The sequence below is a fragment of the Pristis pectinata genome, chromosome 20, assembly GCF_009764475.1.
Source record: "Pristis pectinata isolate sPriPec2 chromosome 20, sPriPec2.1.pri, whole genome shotgun sequence".
NCBI lineage: Eukaryota > Metazoa > Chordata > Chondrichthyes > Rhinopristiformes > Pristidae > Pristis > Pristis pectinata.
The window spans coordinates 3818661-3833233 of NC_067424.1; the positions used below are offsets into that span (position 1 = coordinate 3818661).

At 47.1% G+C, this 14573-nt stretch overlaps 1 protein-coding gene across 1 annotated transcript; it reads right to left on the bottom strand.

The window, feature by feature from the left end:
• Positions 1–256: 256 nt before the first annotated feature.
• fmoda (fibromodulin a) lies at positions 257–5550 on the bottom strand. Its single transcript, XM_052034699.1, has 2 exons — positions 4074–5550; positions 257–468 (listed from the first exon to the last, which is right to left on the bottom strand). The coding sequence occupies exons 1-2, from the start codon at positions 4987–4989 to the stop codon at positions 317–319; spliced, it is 1068 nt and encodes a 355-aa protein (XP_051890659.1). The 5' UTR covers positions 4990–5550; the 3' UTR covers positions 257–316.
• Positions 5551–14573: the final 9023 nt, after the last annotated feature.

Below are 14573 nucleotides of genomic sequence, written 5' to 3' on the forward strand. Positions count from 1 at the left end.
AGATAGTGAGGCATGAAACTATTATCCACGTCAGCTGGAGGTCCTGATGTTAGAGAGGAACTTGATGGAAATGGCTTTCTCTGAGCCATCCCAGCAATAAATTACGCATTGCTCGGGGCAAGGTATTCTACATGAGCTCGGCGATATTACAGGAGATGTTCCAGAGCTAGAATAACTGAGTGCATCCACAGAAAACTATACTTTTTATTTCTTGTATCAAACCCCTTGCTACAGGAATAGGATAACATACAAGCTACTAGCCATTATATACTCAGCTCCAGGGGAAAGATTACATGGCAAAGTCGATGAATACGTGTTAAATGTTTATGATTCTTGCTTGCCGGAGACAGTGATATATTTCTTGTGGTAAGCTGTCATGTCTGATGCTGTTACCATCCAGGCGAAGCACTTGTATCTTGGAGAAGTTCATGAATCCCATGGTTCTACAGAAGCTGTCCACCTTAATCTCTGCAAACATCACAAACCAAAAAGTCAGAGGCACATTTAACCGCACAAAGGATTGAATGTTGGAAGAAAGCCTGTGAATTTCTTTTTTTAGAATGTATCCATCACAACCATGGCAAGCATATATTGCCCATCCCTACTGGCCTTAAAACCAAGTGGCTTGCTGAGGTTTTCAGCCAAGGGCGCTTGGGTCAAGAGTCACAAACAGTCCAGCTAATGGCACCACCAGATGAGTGCTTACAACCATCAGAAGTAGTTTTCCCATCTTTGTTGCTAACGGCTAATTCTTTTTGTTTAAGTTCAAGGTCAGAGTCGAGTTTATTGTCACATGCACAGTTGCAATGAAAAACTTACTTGCAGCAGCATCACAGGCACATAGCATCAGATAAGCAGCATTCTCAAGGAAAACAGAAATTAAACATAAATTACACCCAATTCTTACTAGGAAGAACACAATTAGAACAAAAAAAAATCCATTTTAGTGCAAAGTGTCAATGATTAGGGTCGTGCTGGTTGGTTCAAGAACTGAATGGTTGAAAGTTATTCCAGATTATTTAATTGGGTTTCAGTTTCACAGTTGCCATGGGGTGATTGAACTCCGGATTGTCAATAGTTGACCCAGTTCCCTGAATAAGAGTCCAGCAGTTTAATTGATGCACCACCCTAATAGGAGCAGGAGTAGGCTATTCAGCGCCTCAAGTCTGCCCTGCCATTCAATATGGTGATGACTGACCTACCCCAGCTCTCTGTACCAGTTCCCCATAGCCCTCAATTCCCTGATCTTTCAAAAGAAGTATCTAGTTCCTCTTCCTTAACGTGCCCCCAGTAATCCAGCCTCCACTACTGTCCGGAATGGAACATCCCAGATGTTCACCATCCTCTCCCGGAAGAAGTTCCCGCACATATCAGTTTTAAATAACTGCACGCTTATCTTGTAGCTACGTCTCTTCATTTGAGACTCTCCCACTAGTGAAAACATCTCGATATCTACTCTCTCAAGCCTCCTTCGGATCGTGGAGACTGCAGACGCTGGAATCTGGAGCAACACACAAAACGCTGGAGGAACTCAACGGGTCAGGCAGCATCTGTGGAGGGAAATGGACAGTTGATGTTTCAGGTTGAGACCCTTCATCTGGACCTTCAACTGGTCCAAATAGAGGGTCTCGACCCGAAATGTCAACTGTCCATTTCCCTCCACAGATGCTGCCTGACCCATTGAGTTTCTCCAGCATTTTGTGTGTTGCTCCTTGAGATCTCATTTGTTACAATAAAATCACCCTCCTCCCCACCCCACATTCTTTTGAATGACAAAGAATGTAGATCTGATTGCTTGAGCAGTTATGGTAGGACATTGGCCTGAGTGCCCAGCCATAAACTACCCTCTGAATATCTTCTCACACTCTTACTGGTTCAACTATTTGCTGATCCGACTTTGATTGGTTAAAATTGCAGCAGTATCTATTGTCCCGCCCCTTTGAATAGACATAGGTTGATTGTCAGCCCCACCGCCAGTCACTGGCAGCAGCAGTGTTGGCAACGAATACTGTATGAATTACTTTGCCATTTAGTCTGACTACTGTTGGAGCCCAACTCAGTACAGGTGAGTAAGGGAATTGGGACATTGTGGTCAATATGTAGAGAGATTGGCTTGCATTTCTATAGCACCTTTCACAGCCTTTCAGCATGTTCCTAAGCACTTTATGGAGTACTTTAGGTCACTGCAGGAAATCTGGCAGCATAGCAAGATCCCATAAAGAGCTACATGAGAGTGATCTGGGTAATCTGCTTCAGTGAAGCTGGTTGAACATTGGCTGGGGTGTCAGAGAGAAGTGCTCTCTCCTTCTCCAAACAGTGCCGTGCTGTGGGGTCTTTTATCTCCAGCAGAGAGAGGTACCGGGACCTGGGTTTACCAGCTCTTAGGGAACTCAGAACCTCTGGCAGAGGGCTCCCTCCTGTACCACACCATGACTTATAGTGAGAGAAAGGAGTTTTAAACGGGGTCTGAAGGTCGTTCTTTTACACCGAGGGTGGTTGATATCTGGAATGCGTTGCCAGAGGAGGTGGGATCAGATACAGTCACTATTTTTAAAAGGCATCTAGATAGACACTTGTACAGGCAAGGCATAGAAGGATATGGACATAATGCAGACAAATGGGATTAGTGTACATGGGCAAAAGGGTCAGCACAGACAAGATGGGCCGAAGGGCCTACCTCTGTGCTGTACATCTCTTTGACTGTGTGATTTCGGGCCTACATCATGCCCGGATTTGAACACACGGCAAACGGCCCCTCTCCTTTCCCGCATTTTCTGACGCTGGGATACATTTCCGTAATGGGCTTCACATTGATGAAGCTTCACTCCACCAATGGTGGCCGTGCCCTTAGCTATCAGGTTCCTCCTGATCTCTCCTCCGCTCTTTCCTCTTTCAAAACGTACTGCTTAGATCTTCCTGCAGCAACACACAAGGTGCTGGGGGAACTCAAGGGGTCAGGCAGCATCTGTGGAGGGAGATGGTCAGTCAACATTTTGGGTCGAGACCCGTCATCTGGACTGGAAGAGTAGAGGGAGGTAGCCGGTATAAAGAGGTGGGGGGGGGGGAAGGGGTGGAGAAAGAGCTGGCAGGTGTTGGGTGGATCCAGGTGAGGAGGGGCGAGAGGCAGATGGAGGGGGGGAGAGTGGGAATAGAGACAGGGGCTGGGAGGTGATGGGTGGAGGTGACAGAGGCTGCAGATGGTGGGATCCGATAGGAGAGGAAGGTGGAGCCTGGAACCAAATAAGGGAGGTGGGGAGGGGACCCAGTGGGAGGGGTGTGTGGGTGATGGGCAGGTGGCGAGGGTGGGGGAGGGGAAAGAGGGTGATGGGGGGTGGGGGTGGGTGCAGGAGGAACTGGAGAGATCAGGAGGAGGAGAGAAAAGGGACAGAGGGGGGGCAGGTTACCTGAAGTTGGAGAATTCTCTGTCCGTGCCGTCGGGGTGTAGACGGCCCAGGGGGAATATGAGGGGCCGTTCCTCGAGTTTGTGTTTGGCCTCATCCCGGCAGTGGAGGAGGCCGAGGACAGACAGGTCGGGGTGGGGATGGGGAGGGGAATTAAAATGGCTGCAACCGGGAGCTCCAGACGGCCACGGCGGATCTTCTTCCCAGGCCCACAACAGTAAGCACGCTGTACATGGCCTCAGTAGCAGGTCATCGTAGCAACCCTTCCTCAGGGCCAAAGGACTGGTGAAGAAGGAGGGAAAATGCTGAAACATTCAGGTCAGGAGTGTCTGTTCTGATGGAATGCCCCGGAATGAATTGTTAACTGTTTCTCTTGCCTCATGGCTGATAATTCTCGTCCAGATATTTTAGAATGTTTCAGGTGCTACGTAGATGCAAGCAGCAGTTGCCCAAGACATCCAGCTTAGCTTGTGGGCAAGTAGGGAGCATTCCCACTAAACAAGTATGTGACCCACATGATACTTATTCATCACCACGATTAAGGCCAACAAGTTCCCTAGCTGCTTTAAGATCACTGATAATAGGTGGAGGCTGTGAGGGAAAGGCTCAACTTCACTGCAAGCTCAGGGAAGGACCTGAGGTACTTCCCTGGTGGGATCAGGTCTCACTTACCTTTAATCCTGTTGGCCTGGAGGTACAGGTTTTCCAAGTTTTCGCTCACAGGAGGGATGGTCTGCAGTTTGTTGTGGGAGAGGTCCAGCTCAATTAAACTGGACACATTAAAGGTGTCCGAAGGAATGCCCTGGTCTGTTAGCTCGTTATTGGAGATCCTTGCGTACTGAAGTTTGAGAAACTGCCTGAAATACTCGCTGGGAATCGTGTTGATGTGATTGAAGTCCAGGTAGAGCTGATGGACTGTGTCTGGAAGCACCTCGGGGACCTTCTTCAGATGATTGTTGCTGAGGTCCAGGATGGACAAAGATTTGAGAACCCTGAGAGAGCCCCCAACATCTTCCAGCTGGTTGTCATTGAGAAGCAGCATGGTTAAGTTGTCAAGCCCTTCCAAATTGTCAGGTTGGACCTTGGAAATCTTGTTTCCTGCAACTCTCAGCTCCCTTAGTGAGCTGGGCAAGGAGTGGGGGATGCTAGTCAAGTTATTATGGCCCAGGTACAGCCTCTCCAGGTTCTTCAGCTTGGAGAACACCTGTTTGCCAATCTTTTCACTGGAGATTTTGTTCCTGTGTAGGACAACCCAGACGAGACCAGTGGCATTGTCGAAGGCACCGTCGGGAATAGCTTCGATCTGGTTGTTCTGCAGATAAATGTACTTCATGCGTGCAGGGACACTGGGGATGTACGTTAACCTCCGTGTGTCACAGTACATGGCTGTGGGGAGAACTGGAGGGCACGTACACTCCACGGGGCAATCTGTGGCCAATGGAGCGGCCTGCTCAGCCTCAACGTACTGCTTCCCTCGTGACCGAGAATATCCCAAAATGTGCGCCAGCCAGTTGAAATATCTGTAAGTGTACTGGCTGTCTGCTCCTCCGAAGAGAGCTGTGAGCAGCAGCAGACAGGTCAGCTTCATCCCTGCAGCGGAAGTGTTCAAGAACAGTCCTGGAACCTGGGTGAGCAGCTAATGTTGTGTGGAGGGAGCAGCAGTGTTGTCAATAGCCGGCGACTGTCTGCTTCACTCTGGAGTCGGGATTGAAAAAGAACTCTCACAGTTAAAAAAAAACTGGTAAATATTAGCACAGTCTTACCAGCCAGTCTACAAACACTTTCAGATTCTGTAACAAAAATTCTCAGGGGATAGGTTAGTTGTCAGTATCCATTACAGGCCCACCAGTATCCATTACAAGCCCACCAGTATCCATTACAAGCCCACCAACTCCCACAACTATCTCAACTACACTTCCTCCCATCCTGCTTCCTTAAGAACTCCATTCCATTCTCCTAGTTTCTCTGGCTCTGTCGTATCTGTTCTGACGGGAGACTTCCCACGCCAGCGTGTCTGAGGTGCCTTCCCTTCTTCCTCAGTCATGGTTTCCCCTCCAGTATAACTGACAGGGTTCCAACTGTTGTCTCCTCTATTTCCTGCACTATACGCTCCACACATTCCCCATACACTCACGCCTGCCTGGCCAGATTCTGCTCTAACTCCATCTACAAGTTTGCAGATGACACCACTGCAGTGGGCCGTATCTATAGTAACGATGAGTTGGAGTACAGGAAGGAGAGAGAGATCCTAGTGACATGGTGTCATGACAACAACCTTTCCCTCAATGTCAGCAAAACACAAGAGTTGGTCATTGACTTCAGGAAAGGAGAGGGCAGTGCACAGTCTACAGAGAGAAGTGGACGCAGCTCAGCACGTCACAGAAACCAGTCTCCCCTCCACAAACTCCGGCTACACTTCTCGCTGCCTTGGTAAAGCAGCCAACATAATCAAAGACCCCACCCACCCTGGACATTTTCTCTCCTTCCCCCCTCCCATCGGGCAGAAGATACAAAAGCCTGAGAGCACGTACCACCAGGCTCAAGGACAGCTGCTATCCCGCTGTTATAAGACTAATGAACAGTCCCCTAGTACATTAAGATGGACTCTTGATCTCACAATCTACCTCGTCATGGCCTTGCACCTTATTGTCTGCCTGCACTGCACTATCTCTGTAGCTGTGACACTTTATTCTGTGTTCTGTTATCGTTTTCCGTTGTACTACCTTAATACACTGTTGTAATGAAATGATCTGTATGGATGGCATGTAAAACAAAGTTTTTCACTGTATCTCAGTAGAAATGACAATAATAAACCAATTTATTGCTCTCAGCCCTTCTCCCTTCCCATCAAGAACCAGGATAGGGTTCCCCTTGTCCTCAACTTCCACCTCACTGGTCTCCACATAAAATGGATCATCCTCTGTAACTTCCATCACCCTTAACAGGATTCCAGCACTGGACACATCTCCCCCTGCACCTGCTTTCAGTGTTCTGGAGGGACCATCCCTTCTGCATCTCCTTGGTCTGCTCTTCCATTGCCCCTTCTCCTGATGTGTCCCCAGACAACCACAGGAGATGCGACTCCTTTACTTTCCCCTCCTCCCTTCCCACCATCCAGGGACCCAGCCACCTCCCCAGGTGAAGCAGTGAATCGGGAAGAGGTGAGGGGGAGGGGTAAAATAGGAGCCTACAGCTCAATGGTATGAACATTGAAATTCCCACTTTCAGGTACCTTCCCCCCAACCCCCTCACGTTCCTTTCCCACTCCCACAGGTCCACCCAGGGTCTTTCTCTCTTTACTTTTTCCAGTCCACCCCCTCTTTACCGGAGTTCATCACCCTCCGTCCCCTCAGCTGGTCCCATCTGCCCATCACCCACACCCTCATCCACCTGGTCTCTTCTCCCCTGGCCGACGCTTCCTATCCCCTCTCCCATCTGGTTCCGACTCCTGTCATCCCTCCCTTATCCGGTTCCATATCTGTGTCTACCTCCACCCTCCCCACCACCACCACCCCCCCCCCCCACCCCACCTGGCCCCATCATTCCCCACCTCACCTGGTTCCACCAATCACCTCCCAGCCCCTGCCTTACCCTCCCCCTCACCTTATACTGGCCGTCTCCCCCCCTACACTCTTGGTCCTGATGCAGGGTCTCGACCCGAACTGATGACCATCCCTTTGCCTCCGCAGATGCTCCTCAACCCATTGTGTTCCTCCAGCAGTTTGGTTCTTGCTCCGTCTTCCAGCACCTGCAGCCTCCTGTGTCTGACGGACCCTGTCAGGCCTCTGCGCTGCCGTGTTGGGAGAACTTACCAGCAGATCACAAATTCCTTTCCACAACACATTTCAAGGTCAGTCTTTGTGTGTTGAATTAAACAGAAGCAATTCAAGTCCCAGACCCTGTAATGACCCTCATTCTTTGCTCCGACGCTGTTGAACTGCCTTGTGGTAATTCTCCTCATTAACGTTCCTTCATTAGTGGACGGTTACCAAATGAGTCTGGTATTCAGGGTACAAACTTCAATCTTTTTACTCAGAGTACAGTGGCGGTGGGGGAGGATGGACAATTAAATAATTGTCCCAATCCAGTCACAGGTGTCTGTTACTCCAATGTGGATTTTGGCTTTTGAGAAGAAACTTGACAAGAGGTTTCATAAAAAAATCCAAAAATGTGAAGCATACTGAGGCATTCATTTCAGGTTTATTGAGGGAAACCCACAGATAGACACACATAATGACACCTTTAACCAGCATGGAAGTAAAAACATTTACTTTACAGCAGTTTCATTTCACCTGGTGAATGCTGCACTTTGAGTGAAACAGAACATGAAGTTTCCACGTTTCACTGTTTGGGATTTCCTTCATAGACTCACTGAGTCGTAGAAAGGTGCAGCGTGGAACCAGGCTCTTTGGCCCATTGAGTCCGTGCTGGAAATCAACCACCTCCATTAATCCCATTTTATTCTCCCCACACCAGCGGGCATGCATTTAAGGTGAGAGGGGGTAGGTTCAGAACAGACGTGAGGGGTACGTTTTTCACTGAGAGAGTGGTGGATGCCTGGAATGTGTTGCCTGATAGGGTGGTGGAGGCAAATTCCTTGGGGGCTTTTAAGAGGGGCTTTGATGGGCACATGAATGAGAGGAAAATGGAGGGATATGAGCATTCTGTAGGTAGGAGGGATTAGCTATGTCAGCACAACATTGTGGGCCAAAGGGCCTGTTCTGTATTGTTCTATCTCACAAACTCCCCCCAGATTCTACCCCCCGCCCTCATACTAGGGACAATTTGCAGTGGTCAATTCATCAACCAACTCGCACGTTTTTGGGATGTAGGAGGAAACCGGAGCTCCCAAGAACGTGCAAACTGCATACAGACAGCACCCGAGGTCAGGATTGAACCGGGTCTCTGGCGCTGTGAGGCAGCAGCTCTACCCGCTGTGTCACTGTGCTGCCCGATGTTCAAGTAAGTTTTCCATGGAGGTAAAGACAGGGAAGTAAGGATGAACCCCTTGTAAGGAGCAATCTCTGATTCCCACTGTAAGAGAGACTTGTGCCGTAGTGTAGTGGTTAGCGTGACACTATTACAGCGCCAGCGACCCGGGTTCAATTCTGGCCGCTGTCTGTAAGGAGTTTGTATGTTCTCCCGTGTCTGCATGGATTTCCTCCGGGTGCTCCGGTTTCCTCCCACATTCCAAAGGCGTACGGATTAGGAAGTTGTGGGTATGCTATGTTGGTGCTGGAAGCGTGGCGACACTTGCGGGCTACCCCTAGCACATTCTACGCAAAAGACGCATTTCACTGTGTGTTTCGACGTACATGTGACTAATAAAGAAATCTTACCTTATCTCTATAGCCACAGCCAAAACACCCCAACATCTGAAGTGTAATCGGTGTTGTAGTGTGAAGTGTGCTGTAACCTGTATGCGCACAGGAAGGTTCCACAGACAGTGATATGATACTGATCCGATCAACTTTTTTGGTGATGTTGACTGAGTGATAAACATTGGCAGTGGTACGGTGAAGAGTTCCACCACTCTTTTCTGAAGTAGTGCCGTGGGGTGTCTTGGAACCGCTTGTGACAGCAGGCAGGGGCTTGGATTAGTAACAAAGCTTTCCAACAGTTCATCCCCCTCTCAGTACTGCACTGGGGTCCAAGTCTAGATTGGACACCGGTACAATTTCCCAGAACGAGGCTTGCAAAGAGACTCCAGTGCAGCACCAAGGGAGCACATCACTGTCAGAGGAGCTGTCCTTCAGCTCAGACTGTCACCTTGTTCAGACACACGGGGAGGAGACGTAGCAACTGCTGCCAATCCACCAGCCAACGTCGCTGCCTTCAGCTCAGCAGCAGGAGCTGATTTGCTGGAATTTGTCTGCCTGTGTGGAGTTTGCACGTTCTCCCTGTGTCTGCGTGGGTTTCCCCCAGGTGCTCCGGCTTCCTCCCCCACCCCAAAGACGTGAAGATTGATAGGTTAACTGCCTGCTGTAGATTGCCCCTAGTGTGTAGGGTAGAATCAAAGAGACATAGAGTTGTAGAGCATAGGAACAGACCCTTGTTGTAGCCCCATAGACCTCCCCTCAAAGTCCAGCAAAACATAGACCAGAGCAGGTGACCAGACCGGACAGCTGAGAGCAGTGAGTGGACTGGAGACATGATCAGACAATGTGGCAAGGATGTGCAGAAGAAAAAGTGCATAGTGTTATCGCAACAGGTTGTCATAGGGTGTTGCGTTTTGTTACTGTTCCTGCTTTAGGAACGCCATACTTCCCTCTTTCAGCTGTGCACGGTTGTGAATAGGTGCTGCAGATTGTAAAGTACAGAATAGCAGCATTATAGACCTTATTTTGTGTAGGAGCTATGTGCGTTGTTTAGTAACTAACACAAGGACGCAACTGTCAGAGTTTACATTAGCTAAAATCCCAAAGACAATTGAAAATTCTTTTAATTTTACAAATGGAAAAAGCTTCTGATGTTAAATGAAACCAACCTCATGCCAAACTGGGACATAATTTTTAGGAAATTTTTAGAAAAGGTGATAAAGATGTGTCATGGTGTCACAGATTAAACACATTAGTACCCAATGTTTTACATCCTCCAACATAGTTTTTGTGAACTTTTGCTTTATCTTTAATTCCCACAGACTCTGTGAATTTATCCCAAATCTTCAATCTTTCTGCAGATAGATTTGGGACAAAATGTTTTGGTTAATATCACAAAGTCTTTAGAAGGCCAAAAAAAATGTAAATACGCTCTGTCTGATTCCTTGAATAGACAGAGTGTGGATTTAATACTTATAGGAAGATTTTGGATTTTGTTATTTTAGAAATGAGACCCAGTAGCAGGAAAACAAAGTCCTTTTATAATGTTGCTTGGAACATGAGCAAGTCCGACTCAGGCTCCTAATGAGTTTGAAAATCTCCCTTTGATTACTCCAAAGAGGAGAATTTTTAATGACAAAGCATCTAAATTTTTCTAATCCTGTCTTGGAAACATAACTGGTTGAGAGGACTGGTCAAGATGGAGAAAGACTAACATACCTTTCAGAGGCGCTGCTTTGTAATACCGACCTGGGTACCCCATCACATCACATGTTAAACCCAACGGCAGATCACAGGTTTAAAGGGTTTGCTTCTCCCCAACCTTGTCCGATTTAAGCGGAACAGCTTAGGACAGCACAGTTGGTGGAGCCACTGTCTCACAGCACCAGAGACCTGGGTTCAATCCTGACCTCTCCTGCTGTCTGTGTGGAGCTTGCACGTTCTCCCTGTGACTGCGTGGATTTCCCCCGGGTGCTCCATTTTCCTCCCACATCCCCAAAGACGTGTGGGTTGGTGGGTTAAGTTTGTGGCTGTAAGTCATCGCTAGTGTGTAGGTGAGTGGTAGAATCTGGTGGGGGGGAGTTGATGGAGAATAAAATGAGAATAGTATTAATGGCCGCTTGGTGTTCAGCACGGACTCAGTGGGCCGAAGGGCCTGTTTCTGTGGCTCTCTGACTCCAAAGGTCCTACAACCAAACTCCAGCATGATGTACCTACCTCATCCAGAACCCTGTCTGCTGAGCCTTGACCACAACCAATAAAAAGTGGCCTCATTGCCAAAGAATTCAAGCCTCATAACTCCGTGGAGGAACACTTGTCCATTCATTTATTTTTTTTCCTAACTTTCCAACTCTTCTCTTCTAAGGAAAAGCGTTCATTCCATTTATAGCAGGCTCCTGTTAGTCCTTTAAAAAGCTGCAGAGTTTACTTAAAACTGCCCTAAAACCATTTTAACACCCAGTCATTCAACCTACACACAGTTTACAGGCCATTCGGTTCAACTAGCCGCTGTTATCATTAATGCTCCCCACTTGACTCCTTTCCAACCCCCATACCAAAGACAAATCCTACTTTTTATTCCATTTTAAGGAATGCTTTACCATTTTTGAAAAACATTTTGCTGAGTTATTTTTAAGGAAGGCAGAGGTGTTTGTTATGAAGTTGCTGGGCTCCAAGTTTGACTCGGTGAAATGATAGAAGTCCAAAAGCAGGTCAGGTCTGAAGTACCAAACAAATCCCTCTAAGCAAAGCTCATAATGACTAAAATAAATCACATTTTGCTCTCTGATCCTTGTAATCGCCAACTAACATTTATTTTCCTCTACCGCTGTACAGATGTGATCCTACTAAGAAACACTCATTGTACCCAACTTGATTTCTATGACATATTTGAAATGTATGCCCACAAAGTATAAAGATGCTTCATATATTAGTGTAATTAACAGAAGGCTAGCTATTTCTCTGGTACTCATGCACTAGTTCCTCCAGTTACCCAAATATTCTCAATGATTAAATATAAATTCAACTGACACCGATCAATGTAAAGATTCCTTAGGTTCCCAGTGCCTACCTGAGTGTCCAGATAAAACTCCTGTCTCCTTGGCGTTTTAACTAAGGTGTTTCATTTGCAGGAGGTGCTTCAAGTTCTACCAGTCTGGGAATGAGTTCATGCCAGTGACAGGAATGGGATGATTACTGGAGAGCTCCCAGTTCAAATACACAATTGTCCCCTTTATAAACTTGTGTCAACTTTGAACTGCAGGAATGTGAGCTGTCTGCAAAAGGGATTATTAGTTTTGCTCTTTATATTTCTTGATTAACTCTCTCTCTCTCTCTCTCTCTCTCTCTCTCATTAGAAACAAGGGGTGCAATTAAATGCACAGGGAAGTTTCATGCTGTTTTATGCATTTGTCATTAAAGGAAAACAACTCTACGTACAAGAGTTAAAGGCATCCCGCAATGATGTCTCCAGTACTTTAAAATGTAGAAACTTGGTGAACATATCACCCCAATTTCTCTCCATTTTGGGAGCTCAAAGACAAGGCACTGTTGTAACTGTCGTATAATTGTACCTGATATTTGTTTCCTTTTTATCAATCTACAGAGACCCTTTGATCTTTGGTCTGAAATTTCGGTTCTGTGCATCCTGCTGTTGTAACTTGAGTAACATTGCATCAGAGAGCAGCTGACAATGTCCAACCAATGGAATCCACAAGCCCAAAAGACCCCCACCCCCATTTGCTGGAGCTTAAAGAAGGATTGTAGTTATGAAGAGCGGATTCTGTCAAACTTCCAATATAAATTGAAGCTGAAAGCGGTAATCACATTGTTGGTAAATCCCTGCCGCATTCCCAGGATGTGAATGTCACTGACATGTCCTACATTTATTCTCTGTCCCTAGTGAACTAGCTGGTGACATGGTGGCACAGTAGCTAGTGGAGCTGCTTCGCAGCCCAGGGACACGGGTTCGATCCTAACCTCGGATGTTGTCTGTGCGGAGTTTGCAGGTTAATTGTGTCACCCCTAGGGGGTGGTAGGAGAACGGGGGGGGGGGGGGGTTGGGGGAAGTTGATAGACTTGTGAGACCAAATAGGTAAAAGGTGGTGAATGAGATTAATAGGATGGCTCTGAGAGCTGGCATAGACTCGATGGGCCAAATGGCTTCCTTTTTCGTCACAAGGAAATACAAGAAGTTGCTCTTAAGCTGAATGGCTTGTGGATAAAGTTAAAAACCAATGAAAATGTTTAAGATTTATTCATTCACAAGATGAGCCTTTATTGCCTAATTACCTCAAAATGAGCATGAATTTAAGGTGAGAGGGGGAAAGTTTAAAGGAGATGTGCGGGGCAAGTTTTTTTACACAGAGAGCGGTGGGTGCCTGGAACGGGCTGCCAGGGGTGGTGGTGGAGGCAGATATGATAGTGGCTTTTAAGAGGCTGTTAGATAGATATATGAATGTGCAGCGAATGGAGGGATATGGATCATATGCAGGCAGAAGGGATTTAGTTTAATTCGGCGTTGTGTTCGGCACAGACGTTGTGGGCTGAAGGGCCTGTTCCTGTGCTGTACTGTCCCATGTTCCATGAAGTGGGAAGTATGAGCCAAACACACTGTAGTGGATTTGGAGTCACCTATAGACCTGAGCGGGGAAAGATGGCAGATATCCTTCCCTGTAGGATATAAGGGAACCCAATGGGGCTTCACAACAAGCCACCAGTTTCTTGTTACTGTTCCCAGCTTTTTCTTCAATATCGACCACGGATTAATTTACTTGAATTTAATTCCCTTGCTGCTGTGCAGGGACTCTTGAACTCGTGATTCTGAATTAAAACAGAAAATGCTGAAAATGCTCAGCAGGTCAGGCAGCATCTGTGGAGAGAGAAGCTTCAGGTTGAAGACTCTAAGACAAGATAAGATTTCTCTATTAGTCACATGTACATTGAAACACACAGTGAAATACATCTTTTGCGTAGAAAGTTCTGGGGGCAGCCCGCAAGTGTCGCCACGCTTCCGGCACCAACATAGCACGCCCACAACTTCCTAACCCGTACGCCTTTGGAATGTGGGAGGAAAACGAAGCACCCGGAGGAAACCCACGCAGACACGGGGAGAACGTACAAACTTTTTACAGACAGTGGCCGGAATTGAACCCGGGTCGCTGGTGCTGTAATAGCGTTATGCTAACCGTTACACTACCGTGCCTCTTTGTCAGAACTGAGTGAGAAGACACAGGCTGAAATCCAGTCAGAGAGAGGAGCAGAGATTCTTCAAGGTTAGTATTCCCGGAAGAGAAGTGTCAGTGAATTCAACAGTAAATGAAAAGGTCAGGATTTTGAGTACAGGACTTGTGATGTCATGTTAAAGCTGTACAGGATCACATTTGGTAAGGCCACATTTGGAGTACTACGTACAGTTCTGGTCGCCCTGCTATAGGAAGGATGTCGTTAAACTGGAAAGGGTGCAAAAAGATGGAGGGTTTGAATTGCAAGGAGAGGCTGGATAGGCTGGGACTTTTTTCCACTGAGTGTAGGAGGCTGAGGGGGTGACTTTATAGAGGTTTATGAAATCATGACGGGCATAGACAAATTGGGTTGTGTTTGGTTGGATGCAGGTTGTGGTGGGATCCACTGTGAATCAGTAAATGTCCTTTAGTCACAGGCAGAGGTCAGTTGCTTCCTGATACCTGTCAGGTTTCAGTGCACCGCATCAAGGCTGTCCGGCAAGTCAGTCCTCCGTGAATTTCTCCTCGTCGGATAAACAATGTGCAAGCATGCATGTGCAGACTTGTAAATTAATCACACTAGATTTGGTTTCATTTTAAATTCAGACAAAACAAACCCGTTGAGGCTGCTA